This window comes from Aquarana catesbeiana, unplaced genomic scaffold (assembly GCF_042186555.1).
Source record: "Aquarana catesbeiana isolate 2022-GZ unplaced genomic scaffold, ASM4218655v1 unanchor237, whole genome shotgun sequence".
Lineage (NCBI taxonomy): Eukaryota > Metazoa > Chordata > Amphibia > Anura > Ranidae > Aquarana > Aquarana catesbeiana.
In genome coordinates, this window is record NW_027362665.1 from 1,854,340 (window position 1) to 1,879,373 (window position 25,034).

At 45.3% G+C, this 25,034-nt stretch overlaps 1 protein-coding gene and 2 pseudogenes across 1 annotated transcript; 2 read left to right on the plus strand and 1 right to left on the minus strand.

Moving 5' to 3' along the window:
* The window catches only part of LOC141122063 (uncharacterized), a 309,667-nt pseudogene that overhangs the window by 99,626 nt on the left and 185,007 nt on the right, over window positions 1-25,034 (plus strand).
* Window positions 1-25,034, minus strand: part of LOC141122009 (uncharacterized) — a 340,305-nt pseudogene that overhangs the window by 20,295 nt on the left and 294,976 nt on the right.
* Window positions 21,514-23,334, plus strand: LOC141122021 (uncharacterized). The gene has a single exon (XM_073611816.1). The coding sequence runs from the start codon at window positions 21,590-21,592 to the stop codon at window positions 23,033-23,035; it is 1,446 nt and encodes a 481-aa protein (XP_073467917.1). The 5' UTR covers window positions 21,514-21,589; the 3' UTR covers window positions 23,036-23,334.

Here is a 25,034-nt window from a genome sequence, read left to right on the forward strand (position 1 = left end):
TCGGTCACATTTCCATCCATGTGTGGTCACTGCCGGATAAAAGTCACTCCATCAGCGGCTGTAGCCAATAGCTTCATCACTGATCTGTGTATTCTGAGAGCGGAGGAGCGCCCCCCATTGTCAGAATACAATAGTGCAGCGGGGAGGATTCCCCCATCCCCCTCCAATGTGTGGATGGGGGAATCACTTCAGTTTTTTCCTCTCATCCCGCTGGCTGAACGATAAAACTGAACCATGTATGGCCAGCTTTGGAGGGAAGATATATTCATCATCAACTGATCCCCCTGAAGTGGTTAATCTAGGTTTCCACACTATATATGTGTGTATCATCATCTGCTGGAGATAAAAGACATCACAGTGACTATGGAGGAAGAGGACGGACATGACGGGGGGTTACTGGGTGTAAATAGAAAATAAGATCTTATTACCTCCTCTACTGCCACTTCCAGCAATGTCTCCTTTGTACTTCGTACCTCATGGATTGTTTTGTCTGTATCTGACATCACTTCCTGTCTGTATTCCATAGAGACTTCCTGTCTGGGTAGAAGTGAGATCACCACCTTGTGGAGCTCAGAGGAACTGCAGCCCTGAGAAACGTCTGGTAGTGTGAACACGGCCTTGTGCTGTGTGTATGTACTGTATATCCTTATAGATGGGTCATCTCCACTCCCACCAAGGGGGATAGAAATATATTACTGCTCGGGGGGGAGACATTTTGGCCCCTTTGATTTTGCAGTAAAATTGATTGCAGATTTAGTCATGTAGAACATCTGTTATATGGATACAAAGAACCCCAGCCGAGAGTAAAGGGTGGAAATGGCTCCTGATCCCCAGATTTGGGCAATTGGGCAACTAGAAGAGCATTATGTGTCACAGCGCTGTCCTATTGTGTGTGCACATAAATCATCACAAATACACTAAAATATGTGGAGACATTCATATATAAAGTGCTAGGAGCTCAAATAATATTCTCTGCAGATCTACTGCTTCCACTTTACACCTACTTCACTGATCTTATGATGTTTATCAATAAATGAAGTAAACTGATCCATGTGCAAATTATATACAACATAAAGTGCTTTGTGCTCAAGATGATGTTCCCTGCAGATCCACTGCTTTCACTTTGCATCCACTTCTTTAATCTTATAATATTTGTTGCTATATTAAATAAACTGAAAATCTGTACAAATTCATGTGAATATTTTGTGCTCAATATAGTGTTCTCTGCAAGTTCACTGCTTCCACTTTACATCTACTTCAACAAACTGATTTTGCTGAAAAAAAATCCACCAATCAATAAAAATCCCCACTAAGGGGGCGCCCTCACCATCACATGTGTAAGAGGAGGAAGAAGGCGTGGCTACACTACAGCTGGCACAGTTTGGAGCACCGAGAACTTTACACCTTATCAACTTTTCATTGATTGGAGGATTTTATGGAGCAAAATCAGTTTGTTGAAGTAAATACAAAGTGGAAGCAGTGGACTTGCAGAGAACACTATAGTACAAAATATTGGATGATTACATGGATTTGCATAGATATTTTTGTTTATTTAACATAGCAGCAGTTATTAGATTGTAATATTAGATTGGAGAAGTAGGTGTAAAGTGGAAGCAGTGGATCTGCAGGGAACATCATCTTGAGTACAAAGCTCTTTATGTTGTATATAATTTGCAGATGGATCAGATCACATAATTGATTGATAAACACAGTACAGTGCGGACCACAATATAATAAATACGTCCTCTTCTCTGATGATCTCCTTTTATTGGTCACTTCCCCTCTAATCCCCTCCCCCAACATCTGTCCATTACTGGATGATTTTGGTGGATCTCTGGCCTGAACATCAACATGTCCAAATCTCAGACATGACATATCACGGAGCCGCACACACTGGTCACACGTGTGATAGATCACTGTGACTTGTCTTGGAGGGATTCCGTCATTCCTTACCTGGGGGGGAATCTAGACTCCAGTATAGACCAACTGTATGGAGCCAACCTCCCCCCTCCCCCGATATACAGGAAATTAGAAGAAGATCTACAACAATGGGCACAGCTCCACCTGTCCTGGTGAGGTCGGGTCATTCCATTAAGATGACTTTTCTCCTCCGTGTACTATACTTCTCCCGCTCCCTACCCTTCCCTATCATTAACCACTTCCCACCCGGCCTATAACAGAATGATGTCCGGGAATCAGTTCTGTTATCCTGACTGGGTGTCATATGACGTCCAGCAGGATAACATGCCGGCGCGTGCACGCGCGGGGGGGGGGGGGGGGGGTCAGCGTGGCAATTGTGAGTGCGGCGTGTCAATCTGATACACCACATCTCCGATCGTGATAAGGAGCCTCTGTCAGAGGCTCCTTACCACGTGATCAGCTTTGACCAATCACAGCTGATTATCGCGTGAACCAGGAAGTGACGGTAAATGGCATTCCTCAGTTCACACTGACAGGGAGAGCCGATCAGAGCCAATCAGCGGCTCTCCCTGTCAGAGGGGGGTCTGTGCTGATAATTGATTATCAACACTGCCCCCATCAAATGTACTAATAAGCTGCCAATCGGTGCTCAGTCAGTGCCCCATCATAACCCCCTGCCAGTGCCCAATAAAGTGCCAATCAGTGCCCACCACAGTGCAGATCAGTGCCCATTACAGTGCAGATCAGTGCCCAGCAGTAACACCTGTCAGTAACTAATCAGTACCTCATCATCATTGCTGCCTATCAGTGCCACCTGTCAGTGCCAATCAGTACCACCTGTCAGTGCCCATGAGTGCCGCCTGTCAGTGCATATCAGTGTCACCCATTGGTGCCCATCAGTGCTGCATATCAATGCCACCTATCAGTGCCCATCAATTCTACATATCAGTGCCTCCTCATCAGTGCCCATCAGTGCCACCTTATCAGTGCCAACTCATCAGTGCCAATAAGTGCCAACTCATCAGTGCCCATCAGTGCCGCCTCATCAGTGCCCATCAGTGCTGCCTCATCAGTGCCTGTCTGTGAAGGGAAAACAAAATTTTATGACAGAAACAAGAAAAAACTTTTTTCAATCAAAAATTTTGGTATTTTTTCATTTGTTTAGCAAACAATAAAAACCACAGAGGTGATCAAATACCAGCAAAAGATCAAATACCACCAAAAGAAATCTCTATTTGTAGGAAAAAAATGATAATAATTTCATTTGGGTAAGGTGTTGTATGAGCGCATAATTGTCATTCAAAGTGCGACAGCGCTGAAAGCTGAAAATTGTCCTGGGCAGGAAGTGGGGAAAGTGCCCGGTATTGAAAGGCTTAGAGACCATCTACAGCATTTTCAGGCCAAAATCATTGACTTCACCTGGGGTTCAAAAGGTCATTAATTGTCTAAGAGGGTTCTGATTCACGCTCTTGATAAAGGTGGTCTTGGTCTGACAAACCTATTATGGTTCTATCAAGCCGCTCAACTAGCCCAGATCTCAATCATATATTCCCGAGTTACTAAACCCAATTGGGTGGATATGGAAGGACAGGCGGTACCCCAGTTCACTCTGGACTACCTAATGTGGTGTCCTCCTTGTCCCTCTATCTTGGCTCCAACTTTCTCTCATTCAGTAACCCTATAGGGTGGACTTAGAGGTCACCCAGAGATGGTCTCTGATAGTCACCTATTAGCCCATCTGTTTCATAACCCTCAATTTCCTCCAGGCATGGACATCAAAGATTTTAAATGGAGGCAGAACAAAGGGTTGTATAGGATTGGTCACTTTTTCAAGTCTTCAGGTCCGATCTCTCTGAGTTTTTGTATAAGTAGACTGGATATGCCCCTGACAGAGAAGTTCAGATTTCTCCAAATCTCCTATTTTTACACTCTTTATGGGTGACTAAACCCGAACCCCCCAGAATCTTGGCCTATGAACAATGGTGTGGCCAGACCATGGAGTAGAGGGGGGAATATTTGTGATCTACAAGTCATTATCCACTAATCCCCTCTACATGGTGGAATGGGAGAGAGATCTCTCACAGGTATGGGACTTGGAGGAATGGCATGGGGTCTTCTCTCACTCCTACAGAGTACTGAGGCTTGTTAAACATTACCTTGGTGAAGGCGAGTCTGAAGGTACTGATGTGATGGTATCTATTCCTGCCAAATGAGCTAAACCTTACATATCAGCATTCCTCCTCTGTTCCAGAGGTTGTGAACACACAGGCTTGATGTTACACACGTGATGGGACTGCCCTAAAATTAGAGGGTACTGGAATAAGATTTTGTATTGATATCTAATATTACAGGTCTCTCTGTACCCAAATCTCCCCATATCACCTTACTCAACTTCCAGTGGAAAGAGCGGCAAAGAGTGAGCGGCAGATGATTTTATTCCTTTTCCTCAGAAGGGATCATGTAGGATGACAGGAAAGTCTCCTGACTGGTGAGATCATCCAAACATAATGATTACATCCATGAACTGGAGCTCATTGGGGTGATAAAGCCAATCTGTAAACACTGTGTAGACGTTATCCAAGAACTCAGCACACTCCAGGTGTGGAGAAAGTCTCAAGGTGGATTTAGCCTGTCATTTATCATAGGTAGACTCATCTCTTCAGGGAAGCCCATCACACCTCCAACTTTTAACTCTTCCATCAGCTCATCCCCCAGACCCCACAGTTATAACCTTTCCTACAACCTGCCCCAAACCATTAGATTGTAAGCTCTTATGAGCAAGGACCTCTTAACCCTCTTGTATTTTAACTGTATTGTCTCCCTTTAGACTGTAAAGCACTGCACAAACTGTTGGCGCTATTTAAATCCTGTAGATTTATAATGATAATGATAATAATAGTTAAATGTGTCCACACATGGACTTTCACGAGGACCACAAGACTACATTTATAATTTATACAGTGTCCCCAGGTCTCCAGGCAGATTTAGCCTGTAATTAATAATGCACAAATGTCCATATAAGAATTTCTACAGGAACCACCGATACCATCTATGTATGGCTTGGATGTCACCCATATTACTAGGAGACAATAAAAGTCCACTCACTGTCATGGAACTTCAGATCAAAGGACCTTCATTCCAGGTGTAAGAACAAAAGTCTATCCAATGGAGAGATATAGAGACACCACCATAGAATCAGATGGGGAAAGACTGAGGTCTGACCAGATTTATGGTTATCAGAGACTGCCCTGCCTGCCCACAGTAGTATACACCACCCTTTAATACCAGACCAGGTAGAAAAGATGGCGCCCAGAGACGCTGAGGATGGCAAATAGCCTTCCTGCCCCTTTTCTCTGAATAACAGGGTATTCCATCTTTAAACCCATTCCCTCCCACCGGGAAAAGCAAGCCAAAGGCACATCGGTGGTGTGACATCATTGCATCCGCACATCGGAAGTACCACAACACAAAAAACATTACAATGTACAAAATCATCATGACGCACATGTGTAGATGATGTCACAATGGGCAGAGTACAACACCACCTCACATACTACCCCATGTGGCTAAAAGGGAGAATTACCGGTCCATAAGGCAGACTAAACCTGGGGAAGGGGCACCAAAAGTGACAAACTGGAACATGGAAGCCAACAAACACCAAACACTATCACCCAAATAATGTACCTTACATTAAACATACAAACACCTCAAATCCACCCAATATCAACACAAATACTGAGATACCATTCTCCGTATTCTGGATAGTCAAATACAAAAGTGTAATGTCCAATCATCCTAGGTATAGGAGAATTTAAAACTGAACTAATTTTATCCTAATAAATCTACAAACCTCCCATAGTCCTGAGTTTCATCATGCCATCCATATGTCTTTCTCCTTCTTCTGTTCCTCTCCCCTCCCCCTATGCTCCCATTTTTTGCTAGTGATCCACCAACACCAACGTGGTTCTTATGTGCAAAAAATGAATGGTGTGACTGGAATGAAGTTCCTTCAATCTGAAGATCCATGACAGTGAGTGGACTTTTATATCTTTCTATGGTCATCTGCTTTATGGTCTCCTAGTAATATGGGTGACATCCAAGCCATGCAGAGATGGTCTCGGTGGTCTCTGTAGAAATCCATATATATGGACATTTGTGCATTATTAACCACTTCAGTACCCGACACTTTCACCCCCTTCCTGCCCAGGACAATTTTCAGATTTCAGTGCTGCCACACTTTGAATGACAATTACCCAGTCATACAACACTTTACCCAAATGGAATTTTTATCATTTTTTTAAACAGATAGCGCTTCCTTTTGGTGGTATTTATTCACCACTGGGTTTTTTATTTTATGCTACGCAAAAACGTCATGTGCAACTGTGTGTACAACTGTCATGTGATCGCTGTGATTGGTCACAGAGATCACACAGTAGTGGGACCAGCCTGGTACAATGATCTGTCATCTGGTGGAGCTGCAGCATGGCTACTAGACTTGGAAGACTTCATATGATGTTCACCCAGGATGGGAGAGCTCCCACTCGGCCATAATTCTGCTAGAGGGCTGACGGGAAGCCGATCCCCCGCTGACTGTGAGCGGAGGAGCGATCGCCGCCGACATTCATACATAGCTGAGTGTACTCGACTAAGTTCAGCTAGCTCCGCTCACAGTCACGCCCAGTCCCGCCCTATGATGGACATAACACAGGGACTGGGCGTGACTGTGAGCGGAGCTAGCCGAACCTAGCCGAGTACACTCAGCTATGTATGAATGTCGGTGGCGCTGGCTCCGCCCACAGGGCTACGAGGGAAGCCGAAAAGCCGCCGAGAGACACGGGACCGGCTCTGTGTCTCTTGGTGGCACCATATTTAAAAACATCAGTGACACTACAAGGCTGCAGATGACACAAGGCTGTAGATGACACAAGGCTGTAGATGACACAAGGCTGCAAATGACACAAGGCTGCAGATGACACAAGGCTGCAGATGACACAAGGCTGTAGATGACACAAGGCTGTAGATGACACAAGGCTGCAGATGACACAAGGCTGTAGATGACACAAGGCTGTAGATGACACAAGGCTGCAGATGACACAAGGCTGTAGATGACACAAGGCTGTAGATGACACAAGGCTGCAGATGACACAAGGCTGTAGATGACACAAGGCTGTAGATGACACAAGGCTGCAAATGACACAAGGCTGTAGATGACACAAGTCTGTAGATGACACAAGGCTGCAGATGACACAAGGCTGTAGATGACACAAGGCTGTAGATGACACAAGGCTGTAGATGACACAAGGCTGCAGATGACACAAGGCTGTAGATGACACAAGGCTGCAAATGACACAAGGCTGCAGATGACACAAGTCTGTAGATGACACAAGGCTGCAGATGACACAAGGCTGTAGATGACACAAGGCTGCAAATGACACAAGTCTGTAGATGACACAAGGCTGCAGATGACACAAGGCTGCAAATGACACAAGGCTGTAGATGACACAAGGCTGTAGATGACACAAGGCTGCAAATGACACAAGGCTGTAGATGACACAAGTCTGTAGATGACACAAGGCTGCAGATGACACAAGGCTGTAGATGACACAAGGCTGTAGATGACACAAGGCTGTAGATGACACAAGGCTGCAGATGACACAAGGCTGTAGATGACACAAGGCTGCAAATGACACAAGGCTGCAGATGACACAAGTCTGTAGATGACACAAGGCTGCAGATGACACAAGGCTGTAGATGACACAAGGCTGCAAATGACACAAGTCTGTAGATGACACAAGGCTGCAGATGACACAAGGCTGCAAATGACACAAGGCTGTAGATGACACAAGGCTGTAGATGACACAAGGCTGTAGATGACACAAGGCTGCAGATGACACAAGGCTGTAGATGACACAAGGCTGCAGATGATACAAGGCTGTAGATGACACAAGGCTGCAAATGACACAAGGCTGTAGATGACACAAGTCTGTAGATGACACAAGGCTGCAGATGACACAAGGCTGTAGATGACACAAGTCTGTAGATGACACAAGGCTGCAGATGACACAAGGCTGTAGATGACACAAGGCTGCAAATGACACAAGGCTGCAGATGACACAAGTCTGTAGATGACACAAGGCTGCAAATGACACAAGGCTGTAGATGACACAAGGCTGTAGATGACACAAGGCTGCAGATGACACAAGGCTGTAGATGACACAAGGCTGCAAATGACACAAGGCTGCAAATGACACAAGGCTGCAGATGACACAAGGCTGTAGATGACACAAGGCTGCAGATGACACAAGGCTGCAGATGACACAAGGCTGCAGATGACACAAGGCTGTAGATGACACAAGGCTGTAGATGACACAAGGCTGCAAATGACACAAGGCTGCAAATGACACAAGGCTGCAAATGACACAAGTCTGTAGATGACACAAGGCTGCAGATGACACAAGGCTGTAGATGACACAAGGCTGCAGATGACACAAGGCTGCAGATGACACAAGTCTGTAGATGACACAAGGCTGTAGATGACACAAGGCTGCAAATGACACAAGGCTGTAGATGATACTGAAAGGCTGCAAATGACACAAGGCTGCAAATGACACAAGTCTGCAGATGACACAAGGCTGCAGATGACACAAGGCTGCAAATGACACAAGTCTGTAGATGACACAAGGCTGCAGATGACACAAGGCTGCAAATGACACAAGGCTGTAGATGACACAAGGCTGCAGATGACACAAGTCTGTAGATGACACAAGGCTGCAAATGACACAAGGCTGTAGATGACACAAGGCTGTAGATGACACAAGGCTGTAGATGACACAAGGCTGCAGATGACACAAGGCTGTAGATGACACAAGGCTGCAAATGACACAAGGCTGCAAATGACACAAGGCTGCAAATGACACAAGTCTGTAGATGACACAAGGCTGTAGATGACACAAGGCTGCAGATGACACAAGGCTGTAGATGACACAAGGCTGCAAATGACACAAGGCTGCAAATGACACAAGGCTGCAAATGACACAAGTCTGTAGATGACACAAGGCTGCAGATGACACAAGGCTGTAGATGACACAAGGCTGCAGATGACACAAGTCTGTAGATGACACAAGGCTGTAGATGACACAAGGCTGCAAATGACACAAGGCTGTAGATGATACTGAAAGGCTGCAAATGACACAAGGCTGTAGATGACACAAGGCTGTAGATGACACAAGGCTGCAGATGACACTGATAAGGCTGCATTGATGGACATTTAAATGTAAGTTTTTTTTTTCCTTAAAAAGTTGTTTCCTTAAAATTCCCTCCTAAACTGGGGTGCGTGTTATACGCCGGCGCGTGTTATATGCCGATAAATACGGTATGTAGTCTCGGTGGTCCCTGTGGAAATCCATGTGTGGACATTTCTACCTATGATAAATGACAGGATAAATCCACCTTGAGACTTTCTCCACACCTGGAGTGTGCCGAGTTCTTGGATAACGTCTACACAGTGTTTACAGATTGGCAGCAAGAGCCTTGACCAGTGTAAATAAGAGGCACACCTTTTCCCTTTTATGGCTGCCGCCATCTATCATACCCCAACTTTAAGTCCCCTTTATCCTTAACTATATTAACGACACCACACCTTGTTGGAGTAAAACTGGCCATAGCAGCCTTTTATTAACCAATATAAATCCCTGACCCCTAAATAACCTAAACCCCTCCCCTTTCAACATTACCTTTTACCCAATCCCCTCACAATAAATCTAAAACAACTTCCATTTTAACCCCTGCTGTACCCTTATCCCCCTGTCATGCCGGCCTTCTGCTAGCTTCATTTCCTTCCACCTGCTCCAGGCCTCTCTTTCTTGCTGTATCAGTTCATGGATGTAATCATTATGTTTGGATGATCTCACCAGTCAGGAGACTTTCCTGTCATCCTACATGATCCCTTCTGAGGATTCTTCTATCCTTCCAAACAAATGTATGAAATCCTCGATGAGTCCTCCTTCTATGTGATCTAGAAGATCTGGAATCACAATGTCTTTATGGATGAAGTGGATGACTCAGTTTATATATTATTTATTGCTTTACGGCTTTTTTCACTCCAGGATTCAATATTTTCTTTATAAAAGCATTCAAGGAAGTGTTCTTACTTTGAGAGATCTCCACCACCATTCCTATGTGAACATTACATCCACGTAATTTATGTTTAACATCTTCATTATGAGTAGATTGATATATATATATTTATGCTTTTGGATATATTTTTGTATTTTCTTCACCAAAAGGATCAGTTTTGGGGGTATCTGTTTTATTAGCTATACATTTGTTGTGACCTTGTGTTCTGTGTCTTTAAGACATTTCTATGTGTAATAAAAATATAGTTTTTAAACAATTGGTTACATAAGAGCTGTATCTATTTTTTCTTACTTTTTTGTGTTATATTTGAACTTCTCTGGTAGCTCTGTAAGATATTTTACAGGAGTGGTTACTATGAGACATTTTTTGGGGTTGCAATTCTGCTGATCTCCACAAGGTGGTGATCTCACTCATATTTAGACAGGAAGTTTCTATGGAATGCAGACAGGAAGTGATGTCAGTTACAGACAGGAAGTGATGTCAGTTACAGACAGGAAGTAATCTGGAATAAAGACAAGATGCTCTATGTGGCAGGAAAGAGAAGACATTACTGGAAGTAACAGCAGAGGAGGTAATAAGATCTTATTTTCTATTTACACACACCGGGGTCACCTCCACCGATCACTTCCAGCAGCCCCCAGTGAGGCTCTTTGTTCTCGGTGACCCCAAACATGACACATTGCAGATACTGAGATTCCCAAGTGATGAGAAAGGCTGAGATGAGGTGTATGAATGGGGGGAGGGGTCTGTACTGGGGTGCCAGTCAGAGGGGGTTATGGGCAGGGGTGTCAGAGAGATGAGATGAGGAGGATGGATAGGAATGGGTGGGACAGATGAAGGGGCAATAATATGGGCAGTCCTGGATGGGGGACACATAGGTGTTGGGGGGAGTGGACAGAAACTCCAGAGAGCAGCTGGCAGAGGTAGGAGAGATAAAGGAAGGCCGTAGACGTGGTGTATCTGGATTTTGCAAAATCATTTGACACAGTTCCCCATAAACGTTTACTGTACAAAATAAGGTGCGTTGGCATGGACCATAGGGTGAGTACATGGATTGAAAACTGGCTACAAGGGCGAGTTCAGAGGGTGGTGATAAATGGGGAGTACTCAGAATGGTCAGGGGTGGGTAGTGGGGTCCCCCAGGGTTCTGTACTGGGACCAATCCTATTTAATTTGTTCATAAACGACCTGGAGGATGGGATAAACAGTTCAATCTCTGTATTTGCGGACGATACTAAGCTAAGCAGGGCAATAACTTCTCCGCAGGATGTGGAAACCTTGCAAAAAGATCTGAACAAATAATGGGGGAGGGGAGACTACATGGCAAATGAGGTTCAATGTAGAAAAATGTAAAATAATGCATTTGGGTGGCAAAAATCTGAATGCAATCTATAGACTGGGGGGAGAACCTCTGGGGGGATCTAGGATGGAAAAGGACCTGGGGGTCCTAGTAGATGATAGGCTTAGCAATGGCATGCAATACCAAGCTGCTGCTAACAAAGCAAACAGAATATTGGCATTAAAAGGGGGATCAACTCCAGAGATAAAACGATAATTCTCCCGCTCTACAAGACTCTGGTCCGGCCGCACCTGGAGTATGCTGTCCAGTTCTGGGCACCAGTCCTCAGTAGGGATGAGCCGAACACCCCCCTGTTCGGTTCCCACCAGAACATGCGAACAGGAAAAAAGTTCGTTCGAACATGCGAACACCGTTAAAGTCTATGGGACACGAACATGAATAATCAAAAGTGCTAATTTTAAAGGCTTATATGAAAGTTATTGTCATAAAAAGTGTTTGGGGACCTGGGTCCTGCCCCAGGGGACATGGATCAATGCAAAAAAAAGTTTTAAAAACGGCCGTTTTTTCAGGAGCAGTGATTTTAATAATGCTTAAAGTCAATCAATAAAAGTGTAATATCCCTTTAAATTTCGTACCTGGGGGGTGTCTATAGTATGCCTGTAAAGGGGCGCATGTTTCCTGTGTTTAGAACAGTCTGACAGCAAAATGACATTTTGAAGGAAAAAACTCATTTAAAACTACCCGCGGCTATTGCATTGCCGACAATACACATAGAAGTTCATTGATAAAAACGGCATGGGAATTCCCCAAAGATGAACCCCGAACCAAAATTAAAAAAAAAAAATGACGTGGGAGTCCTCCTAAATTCCATACCAGGCCCTTCAGGTCTGGTATGGATATTAAGGGGAACCCCGGCCAAAATTTAAAAAAAAAATGACGTGGGGTTCCCCCTAAATTCCATACCAGACCCTTCAGGTCTGGTATGGATTTTAAGGGGAACCCCGCGCCAAAAAAAAAAAAAAAAAAACGGCGTGGGGTCCCCCAAAAATCCATACCAGACCCTTATCCGAGCACGCAACCTGGCAGGCCGCAGGAAAAGAGGGGGGGACGAGAGTGCGGCCCCCCCTCCCTCCTGAACCGTACCAGGCCACATGCCCTCAACATTGGGAGGGTGCTTTGGGGTAGCCCCCCAAAACACCTTGTCCCCATGTTGATGAGGACAAGGGCCTCATCCCCACAACCCTGGCCGGTGGTTGTGGGGGTCTGCGGGCGGGGGGCTTATCGGAATCTGGAAGCCCCCTTTAACAAGGTGACCCCCAGATCCCGGCCCCCCCCCTGTGTGAAATGGTAAGGGGGTACCCCTACCATTTCACGAAGAAAGTGTCAAAAATGTTAAAAATGACAAGAGACAGTTTTTGACAAATCCTTTATTTAAATGCTTCTTCTTTCTTCTATCTTCCTTCATCTTCTGGTTCTTCTGGTTCTTCTGGCTCTTCTGGTTCTTCCTCCGGCGTTCTCGTCCAGCATCTCCTCTGCAGCGTCTTCTGTCTTCTTCTCCTCGGGCCGCTCCGCACCCATGGCATGGGGGGGAGGCTCCCGCTCTTCTCTTCTTCTTTTCTTCTCTTCTTCTCTTCTTCTTTTCTTCTTTTCTTCTCCGGGCCGCTCCGCAATCCATGCTGGCATGGAGGGAGGCTCCCGCTGTGTGACGGCGCTCCTCGTCTGACAGTTCTTAAATAACGGGGGGGGCGGGGCCACCCGGTGACCCCGCCCCCCTCTGACGCACGGTGACTTGACGGGACTTCCCTGTGGCATTCCCCGTGACGTCACAGGGAAGTCCCGTCAAGTCACCGTGCGTCAGAGGGGGGCGGGGTCACCGGGTGGCCCCACCCCCCCCCGTTATTTAAGAACTGTCAGACGAGGAGCGCCGTCACACAGCGGGAGCCTCCCTCCATGCCAGCATGGATTGCGGAGCGGCCCGGAGAAGAAAAGAAGAAAAGAAGAAGAGAAGAAGAGAAGAAAAGAAGAAGAGAAGAGCGGGAGCCTCCCCCCCATGCCATGGGTGCGGAGCGGCCCGAGGAGAAGAAGATAGAAGACGCCGCGGAGGAGATGCTGGACGAGAACGCCGGAGGAAGAGCCAGAAGAGCCAGAAGAACCAGAAGAACCAGAAGATGAAGGAAGATAGAAGAAAGAAGAAGCATTTAAATAAAGGAATTGTCAAAAACTGTCTCTTGTCATTTTTAACATTTTTGACACTTTCTTCGTGAAATGGTAGGGGTACTTATGTACCCCCTTACCATTTCACACAGGGGGGGCCGGGATCTGGGGGTCACCTTGTTAAAGGGGGCTTCCAGATTCCGATAAGCCCTCCGCCCGCAGACCCCCACAACCACCGGCCAGGGTTGTGGGGATGAGGCCCTTGTCCTCATCAACATGGGGACAAGGTGTTTTGGGGGGCTACCCCAAAGCACCCTCCCAATGTTGAGGGCATGTGGCCTGGTACGGTTCAGGAGGGAGGGGGGGCCGCACTCTCGTCCCCCCCTCTTTTCCTGCGGCCTGCCAGGTTGCGTGCTCGGATAAGGGTCTGGTATGGATTTTTGGGGGGACCCCACGCCGTTTTTTTGGTTTTTTTTGGCGCGGGGTTCCCCTTAAAATCCATACCAGACCTGAAGGGTCTGGTATGGAATTTAGGGGGAACCCCACGTCATTTTTTTTTTAAATTTTGGCCGGGGTTCCCCTTAATATCCATACCAGACCTGAAGGGCCTGGTATGGAATTTAGGGGGACTCCCACGTCATTTTTTTTTTTTAATTTTGGTTCGGGGTTCCCCTTTGGGGAATTCCCATGCCGTTTTTATCAATGAACTTCTATGTGTATTGTCGGCAATGCAATAGCCGCGGTAGTTTTAAATGAGTTTTTTCCTTCAAAATGTCATTTTGCTGTCAGACTGTTCTAAACACAGGAAACATGCGCCCCTTTACAGGCACACTATAGACACCCCCCAGGTACGAAATTTAAAGGGATATTACACTTTTATTGATTGACTTTAAGCATTATTAAAATCACTGCTCCTGAAAAAACGGCCGTTTTTAAAACTTTTTTTTGCATTGATCCATGTCCCCTGGGGCAGGACCCAGGTTCCCAAACACTTTTTATGACAATAACTTGCATATTAGCCTTTAAAATTAGCACTTTTGATTTCTCCCATAGACTTTTAAAGGGTGTTCCGCGGCATTCGAATTTGCCGCGAACACCCCAAATTGTTCGCTGTTCGGTGAACTTGCGAACAGCCAATGTTCGAGTCGAACATGAGTTCGACTCGAACTCGAAGCTCATCCCTAGTCCTCAGGAAGGATGTACTGGAAATGGAGCGAGTACAAAGAAGGGCAACAAAGCTAATAAAGGGTCTGGAGGATCTTAGTTATGAGGAAAGGTTGTGTGCTCTGAACTTATTCTCTCTGGAGAAGAGACGCTTGAGAGGGGATATGATGACTTTACAAATACCGGACTGGTGACCCCACAATAGGGATAAAACTTTTTCGCAGAAGAGAGTTTAATAAGACTCGTGGCCACTCATTACAATTAGAAGAAAAGAGGTTTAACCTTAAACTACGTAGAGGGTTCTTTACTGTAAGAGCGGTAAGGATGTGGAATTCCCTTCCACAGGCGGTGGTCTCAGCGGGGAGCATTGATAGCTTCAAGAAACTATTAGATAATCACCTGAATGACCGCAACATACAGGGATATACAATGTAATACTGACATATAATCACACATAGGTTGGACTTGTGTCTTTTTACAACCTCACCTATTATGAGAGGAGTTTGAAATATGCAGAGAGCTGATCCTGCCCCCCTCACACATCTCAAGGGCCCCACATACACCGAGGACCCCACACCTCATACAGGCACTCACCAGGCTCCAGATGCTACAGCTGGCATCAGTGACGGGTTCTTCAGAGCCGGCGCAGAGTCCGCCCAGTATGGAGAACTTGGAGCTTGTGTCTGGTGGAGGAGGAGCGGGGAGAGGAGTTGGCTGATGTTGGAGGGCGCTGTGCCCGTGTTGGGAGCAGATCAGACACAGCAAAGGGGCTCTTCAAAGGCTGAATGTGCTGCACACTCTGTTCTCAGCAATCCTAATTGGCGATCACCAGGGGAGCCTCCCCTGATCCTGGGACCCTTTACTCCGACAGCAAGACCCTTTCTTGCTGTCTCAGTGATCCGCTAATGTGTGGGGGTGGGGGGGAACACCATTGTGGCAGGTGTGACCTTTGCAACCGTAATAGTTCTGCCACTGGTTCTGAGTAATCTAGAGGAGCTGAGGGGTCTCTGAGGGGTTAGTGGGACTAAAGGACTCTGGGAGCCTCTGAGAGTTGACTTCATCTGAAGGACTCTGGGACCCCTGAGGAGGAAGTGTAGGTGAAGGACTTTGGGGGCCTCCTAGGAAGTAATAGGACTGAACAACTCTGAGAGGTTAGTGGGGCTGAAGGGCTGTGGGGGCTCTGAAGGGGTTAGTCAGGCTGTAAGCCTCTGAGGTAAGAGGGGGCTTCAGGGCTCATAGGGGCTCTTGGTCTCTGATGGTTCTCCCACCCCACCTGCACTTTCTTTTCTGACCTTCTTAAAGAACTCCTGCCAGCAAATGAAGGAATATAACAAAAAGGGGGATGGAAGGGAACAAAAAAATTGTGGTACATAAGGAACCCACCGGTATTGTACCGCACACTTGTATTAAGCGGGAACATAAAGAAAAATGTGCTCTGTGTCAGAGAGACGACTCGGTGCAAAGTGTCACATGAAGAAATCCTGGGAAATAATACCGGAATAATAGGTATAAATACATTGATTAGCGATGATTTGATAAATGATTAATTTAATTTATTGAAAAAGGATCAATTGTTAAAATGACAGTAATTCCACACCTTATACTAAGAAAAGACAAAAGGTCTGGGGACAAAGACAAACAAAGACACACATAAGACAGAGACAAGACACCACCAACAAAATTCATCAAATAGCGCTATAAATGTAATAGACAGTAAAAGAACATCACCACCAAGCCTAATAAATTATAAATTGTATACAGAGGCCACGGCCGTTGCAGAATTGAGGTTAATAATGTAAACAATGTGACTTTGCATATAACAGTCCGTGGTAGAAATTGCCGGGTAAAAGGAAAAAATTCGTCCAGGGGATTGGAGAAAAGGGGGAGATGAAAACAGGGAGCCGTCTGCTACTGCAGATATACAAAGTCCAACAAGCTGTAGATAATGATAACAAGCTGTGTATCCTTTAGACTGAACGTATTACAAATCAGCAGTTGATTGATCAATAAGGCTGTAGTGATTAATCGGAGCTATTCCACTGAACCAGAATCAATGAACAGAGGTCGGAGCCGGACAATAGTAAAGTTCTAAGTGGAAATAAGACAATAGTTCAGTCAAACAGGACTTGATGATGAAAAGAGACCGTTATATGCAATGTCATATTCCTTCCATTATTAACCTCAATTCTGTAATGGACGTTGTCTCTGTATACAATTTATAATTTATTAATCATTTATCAAATCATTGGCTGATCGATTTATTTCTACCTATTAGTCCGGAATTATTTCCCAGGATTTTCTCATGTGACACTTTGCACTGAGTCGTCTCTCTGACATTTTTCTTCAGTAAGTGAAGGAAGTCTTCACCTCACCATATCACTGGTCAAGAGAAATGTTCCACAACACAAAATAGACCAAGAGAACAAACCCCTCCCCCTGTTGTCCTCCTCCTACCCATACTGAATTGCTATTGGAGAGTACAGAACAGACTCCTCCCCCACAGTTCTGTACTCCACCAGCAGCATCCTCCTGCTATCCAATCCGATCCCTTCTCTTACTGCAGAGAGTGACAGTGACATCACTCCGATCAGTCAGCAGGCTGCCGGAGATTGGAGCCTTGCAGCCGGAATTCTGGTAATTATCCTGATTAGCCGACAACTCCGACCAAAAGTCAGCAAGTTCCCCTTCCTGGACATCATGATGACCCGACATTGTCCTCACATCACTGCCTCAGAGCAAACAAGTCAAAGGAAGGATCGTATTTATCATTCCTTGTCTGCAGATCTAAAACTAATCAAATCCAGTTCAGAAACTAAACAAACCCAACATAGAAAAGAGAATTTCTGATCTGGCAGGACAAGAGGGTCCCAGGAGCCCACAAAAAAATTAGATACTAAACAGTCCAAACTAAATGTGTTCCCATGGGGGGGAGTAGTTCTTATATGTATAGAAACCCTCCTATTACCCCCCTCACATCCACATCATATTATTGTGTGACCAACACCATCCAAATAATTCTTACTTTCATTTCCCAAAGTTATCCGTCTACAAGAAGACCTGTATAGATCAAATGATGGGACCAATGAGGATGGAGGAGGACCGGAGTCACATGACTGAGAAGATACTAAACCTCACCCTGGAGATCATCTACCTGCTGACCGGAGAGGTGAGGAGGATTCTGGGAGGTCACATGACATCATTCTTATCTCTATTAATAAAACACAGACCTGACCGGAGAGGTGAGGAGGATTCTGGGAGGTCACATGACATCACTCTTATCTCTATTAATAAAACACAGACCTGACCGGAGAGGTGAGGAGGATTCTGGGAGGTCACATGACATCACTCTTATCTCTATTAATAAAACACAGACCTGACCAGAGAGGTGAGGAGGATTCTGGGAGGTCACATGACATCACTCTTATCTCTATTAATAAAACACAGACCTGACCGGAGAGGTGAGGAGGATTCTGGGAGGTCACATGACATCACTCTTATCTCTATTAATAAAACACAGACCTGACCGGAGAGGTGAGGAGGATTCTGGGAGGTCACATGACATCACTCTTATCTCTATTAATAAAACACAGACCTGACCGGAGAGGTGAGGAGGATTCTGGGAGGTCACATGACATCACTCTTATCTCTATTAATAAAACACAGACCTGACCGGAGAGGTGAGGAGGATTCTGGGAGGTCACATGACATCACTCTTATCTCTATTAATAAAACACAGACCTGACCGGAGAGGTGAGGAGGATTCTGGGAGGTCACATGACATCACTCTTATCTCTATTAATAAAACACAGACCTGACCGGAGAGGTGAGGAGGATTCTGGGAGGTCACATGACATCACTCTTATCTCTATTAATAAAACACAGACCTGACCGGAGAGGTGAGGAGGATTCTGGGAGGTCACATGACATCACTCTTATCTCTATTAATAAAACACAGACCTGACCGGAGAGGTGAGGAGGATTCTGGGAGGTCACATGACATCACTCTTATCTCTATTAATAAAACACAGACCTGACCGGAGAGGTGAGGAGGATTCTGGGAGGTCACATGACATCACTCTTATCTCTATTAATAAAACACAGACCTGACCGGAGAGGTGAGGAGGATTCTGGGATTCTAACATGATATTCCTATTGGTTCCCCAATACAGAGATTTCCTCTTGTGAAGTCAGGTGATCATATGACCATCACAGTGCCTCCATGTGACTCCCTAAAACCTGAGAGACACAACATGGAGAAGATTCTAGAAGTCACCAAGAAGATGATGGAGCTGCTGACAGGAGAGGTGAGCGGTGCTGGGAATTCTGGGACATTATCCAGTAACAGACAAGGGATGTGTCTGGATGGTGACTGTATCATTGTGTGTGTCAGGTTCCTATAAGGTGTCAGGATGTCACTGTCTATTTCTCCATGGAGGAGTGGGAGTATTTAGAAGGACACAAGGATCTCTACAAGGACGTCATGATGGACAATCAGCCGCCCCTCACATCACCGGGTAAGAGGAGACTTTATTGTAAAGGAGAGAGCAGTACGGAGGCTCCACCTAGATCCCCCATCATCTGATAAACACATAGAAACAATGTATTCAGTCAGTGTGTGTGTTTCCTACAGATGGATCCAGTAATGGGAACCCACCAGAGAGATGTCCCCGTCCTCTGTATTCCCGGGATTCCACACAGGAAGATCACACCATCCCTCACCATCATCAGGTAGATGAGGAACAATCACTGATAGTATCATTAGGATCTGTACATTATCTGCATTGTTACCATTGATGTCATTTTTATTATATATTCAGAGGGGAAACCTGAGAGATTCTAAAGTTGAGGTTAAAGCAGAAGAAGAAGAGAGGTATGTGAGGGATGATCAGCAGTCTATGGAGGAGGATGGAATAACGGGGACATTTATAGAGGAGGACACTCCAACAGAGATCAGCACAGGTGGGTCATTAACACTAAATACATTCCTCCACCCATACTGCTCACTGATTGGTCCAGAGTAGGGTGGGGACTGGGTGATATCAGCCTGTAATCCCCTGGTCACTTTCCTGAGCTGTGTTCCCCATCCTGTATTCCTGTATTTCTCTCGGATAATCTTCCTTCTCTGTGCTGCAGACACAATTTATGTATCTAGACTGGATTTATGGAGATTCTGGGGTTCAGCTGGCAGCAAAATGTTCATTTTCACCATAGGCGATACCTGGGGTATGTGTTTTGTGTCTTCTGCCCCATACCCGGGTCTAGTAAGATCTCTGACAGAACAATCCCCCCAGGATTACTTGCTCTGTTGTCTGCTAGCTGTGCCGGGTGGAGGGATATGTCTGTATAGTCTCAGACCCAAGTCACTGAGTGCAGTCTCAGGAGATGGGAGGCAGCGGTGTGGGACCTCTGCAACTTGTCTCATGTAAACATTTAAACTTCCACTGATTACTGAATACCAATATTATGAGTCCTGACCCTTACACTGTATAATTTATATTGTACATTATATACTCCTGACCCCTGCACTATATACTCTATAACAGGGCTCAAAATTTCAAGTCCTGAGCTAATAGCCAGGCCTCAAGGGTTACTCACCACCAGTTGCCCCACCCAACCATGCCCTGCCCCGCCCCTAAACACGCCCTCATAAATTATCTCATTAAATGACACTTAAATGTTTTATGCAGAATTAAGTTAGAAACATAAATATTAACAACTTTTATCCATGCCCACCAATGCAAGCAGCCTGTGTGCACCATGCAGCCTGTGTCCACCATGAACCATGCAGCCATCCACCATGCACCATGCAGTCTGTGCCCACCATCCACCCTGTGCTCACCATGCAGCCTACCTGTGCAGGGGAGGACAGGGAAAAGGAGAGTCTCTCAGATGTTCAGAGCGCAGTGCGGGGAACACAGTGATAACGGCTTTCATTTCAATTTCTGTGTTCCCGCCGCTCAACGTCATATACAGCCCCGCCCCCTGGCCGGGGAACTTTGACAGATCACCCGTCCCGGGAAGCGACGCGTGATCAATCTATCAAAGTCCCGGGTCCAGGACTGAAATAAAAGCTGTTATCGCTGTGTTCCTCAAGCTGGGCTCTGAACATCCGGGCCGCTCTCTCTCACATCCGTGATCACTGGGAGAAGGACTCCCTTTCCACCCAGGCTGCCGGCGGTTCTGACCCCCCCCCGAGCAGGCGAGTGCAATTTTTGGGGGCTGCTCTATAATGTACATTACATACTCCTGACCCCTGCACTATATACTTTATCTTGTACATTACATCATTCTGATACTATATAGTCCTATCTGTTGTATCTTATACAATATGTTGTACATTACATAGTCCTGACTTCTGCTCTCTCCCCTCTACCCACTGCTATATATACACATTATATGTATTCTCTTTTGTTACACCCATTTCCTACCAGCTGGACATTTTATATCTGATGATATGATTGGAGCACAGACTTTTACATGTTGATAATAATGTGATAACATCCTCAAACTTTGGAACCTTAAACAGAAAGTGATAATGAGGGAGGAGTCAATAACCCAATGATGGTGGTCTTCAGGATCAGTCCAGTCTTCATCTTGGTTGTTCTCCCCCCATCCTCACTCTCTGACCTCTGGTGGGGCTCAGCCCTGCTGTTATTCATGACTAAATCATGGACTAAATAAGAAAGTGCAGGACTTCTTGTGTTGGGAAGATGGCAATGAGTGATAGAGGGGGTGGGGACACTCGTCCTATAATCCCCTCACCACTGTCACTCCTATAAAAGACAGTTCTCGTTGTTTCCTCACTCTCTGACTAAGGTCCATGAATAAAGAAATGAACTGGTAGGAGATCAGAGGACCCATTTACTAGTTACCTTGAGGGGGGAATTGTAAGATCCTCAGAGACAAAGCTGCCTGATGTGGGCGGAGTCCTGGTTTAGGGGAACCAATCTGCTCATGTCTAGTAATAATCTTTTTATTCCTATTTTAGTAGATGGACGGGAGATGAGGAAAACCTCAGAGGATTGTCTCACTTTGTCTCCAGACTGTAAAGTAGAAGATGAGGACATCACACAGTATAGTCCAGGAGAAAACCCGACTACCTCAAATGTCCATCCGGCACCACACAGTGTAGATGGACCATCGTATTCCTCTTATCCTGAGGAACTTCAGACTGTGAGGGACGGTGCCGTCCTTCCAACAGAGAAGAGCTTTTCCTGTACTGAGTGCGGGAAGTGTTTCCATTCTAAATACCATCTTAATGTGCATAAAAGGAATCACACAGGTGAAAAGCCGTATTCCTGTCCTGAGTGCGGGAAGTGTTATAATTCGAAATCCAATCTTAATGTGCATATAAGATCTCACACAGGGGAGAAGCCGTATTCCTGTTCTGAGTGTGGGAAATGTTTTTTAGTGAAGTCCAGTCTTTACAAACATCAGAGATCTCACACGGGGGAGAAGCCGTATTCCTGTGCTGAGTGCGGGAAATGTTTTTCAGTGAAATCCAATCTTTACAAACATCAGAGATCTCACACAGGGGAGACGCCGTATTCCTGTGCTGAGTGCGGGAAATGTTTTTCAGTGAAGTCCAGTCTTTACAAACATCAGAGATCTCACACAGGGGAGACGCCATATTCCTGTCCTGAGTGCGGGAAATGTTTTTCACAGAAGTCCAATCTTTCCACACATCAGAGAACTCACATGGGGGAGAAGCCATATTCCTGTCCTGAGTGCGGGAAATGTTTTTCACAGAAGGTCAATCTTTACACACATCAGAGATCTCACACGGGGGAGAAGCCGTATTCCTGTCCTGAGTGCGGGAAATGTTTTTCACAGAAGTCAAATCTTTACACACATCAGAGATCTCATAACGGGAATAGTCCAGGAGAAAACCCGACTACCTCAAATGTCCATCCGGCACCACACAGTGTAGATGGACCATCGTATTCCTCTTATCCTGAGGAACCTCAGACTGTGAGGGACGGGGCCGTCCTTCCAACAAATAAGAGGTTTTCCTGTACTGAGTGCGGGAAGTGTTTCCGTTATAAATCCAAACTTAATAGGCATATAAGATCTCACACAGGGGAGAAGCCTTATTTCTGTCCTGAGTGCGGGAAGTGTTTCCATACTAAATCCCATCTCAATGTGCATATAAGATCTCACACAGGGGAGAAGCCGTATTCCTGTCCTGAGTGTGGGAAATGTTTTTCAGATAAGTCCAGTCTTTACAAACATCAGAGATCTCACACAGGGGAGAAGCCGTATTCCTGTCCTGAGTGCGGGAAATGTTTTTCACGGAATTCCAATGTTTACAGACATCAGAGATCTCACACGGGGGAGAAGCCGTATTCCTGTCCTGAGTGAGGGAATTGTTCCTCATTGAAGTCCTGTCTTCCTGTTCATCAGGGATCCCACACAACCCTTGAGGTGTATTAGTGCCTTGAGTGCGGGAAATGTCTTCTATATGAATGTTGCTGGACATCACAGCTCTCATGTGGGGAAGAAGCACACCCTGATATACACCTCAGATATACTCCATGGCTGATCTTCATCATGGAAGAAACAGTTGATAAGGAGATCAGAGATCACCAAAGACATGGATGAAGTGTTGTACTGTGTTGGCCATTGATAGAGAAAAATAAAAATGGAGTCATTACCTTTCATTGGCTGAGTACATTTTGTGGTGTAAAATTTCACAAACACTTAGAGGTCTGTTAAAAATAAAAAAAATAGTTGAATGAATGTGATTGGCATTCACCCGGCTGTGATGAATATTGGATGTATTTTATTTCATACACTGATTTCTTTGGCTCCATCTAGTGGCCATAATGTGGTATTGTGCTATTTTTATTGAGGTATTTCAGGAAAAATACCCCATTATGGTCACTAGATGGAGCTGATGGTCATAGGAAATCACTGAGGTAAATTCTGGCTAGTAGAGCCCTTAATTTTCATTTGTCAGGCATGGTTTGATTGTAATATCTGAGATTGGACTCATGCACTTGTGAGTTAAAGCGGGGGTCCACCTATCTATCATTTTTTTTTTTGTTAGTTCATTCACAAACTTAGGGGCTTCAACTCCCCACATAAACTGAAAAGGGCGTTTACTATGTATAAGCGCCTTCGGGCAGATATAGTTCTCCTCCAGGAGACCCACTTCTCTGAAAACAATCACCACACATATTTTCATAGAGCCTTCGGTCAGGGATATTATACGACTTTGGGTTCGAGATCCCGAGGGGTTGCAATATTTGTCAAAAAAAGGTCTTGTTTTTGAAGCTCATAACATATACAAGGATCCCTCTAGCAGGTTTATCATCCTGCAGGGCTCCTTGCAGGGTAAGAATGTTACTATAGCTAATGTATATGCACCTAATGACTCTGAAGCATCTTTTTTAAAACCTTTTTCCAAGTGTTGGATAAGTATAACTCCTCCATCTACTCTTAGGAGGGGATTTTAATTTGGTGGCGCATTCGGCCATGGATCGGAGCAGAGTGGGCAGCACCAGTAATGCCTTCCCCAAAACCCTTAAGTCATTATTACACTTACACAACCTGGTAGACTCTTGGAGGGCACATAATGTGGGGGCTAGGGAGTACACTTTTTATTCCCATCCTCATGACAGCTACTCCAGGTTGGACTATCTGTTTTGCTCTCCTATTTTACTAGCCAATTCTTCTGCTGCCGCCATTCACTCCTGCCCATGGTCGGATCACCAATTGGTATCCCTTGATCTTTCCCACATAGGTCTCAAACCCACGGTTGCAGGATGGAGATTAAATGAATCACTTCTCACTGATCCTATCATAACCTCTCAAATCTCAAAGCACTTAGAAGATTACTTTGCCACCAATAATGTAGAAGATGTCTCGCCCCCCATCCTTTGGGCAGCCCATAAGGTTGTAATTAGAGGCCATTTAATTCAGATAGCTGCGAACAGGAAGAAATAAAAATTGATTGATATGACCAAACGAACATCAGAGCTGGATAGGCTATACCACCTACACACACAGAACCCCTCCACCGATCTCTTACAACAAATAAACAGCACTAGGTTGGAACTCAATAAAATCCCCCAGAACAAACGGAAAAAGCTCTTAGATGGTCGAAGGCTAAGTTTCTGTTACACAGTAACGCAGCATCTGCCATGTTTGCCAGAAAGCTCAATCAATCCATCCAACCCCCCCATATATATATAAACTAAGAAACCCTAAAGGGAACTTGGTCTCCCACCCTTCTGAGGTCCTTCAGATCTTTTCTAAATTTTATAAAAATCTGCTATCTCCTCCCACCTCCTCTCCTGACCCTGCCCTTAAAACATGGCTTGATAATATCCCTCTCCCCAAAATTACACAAGACCAG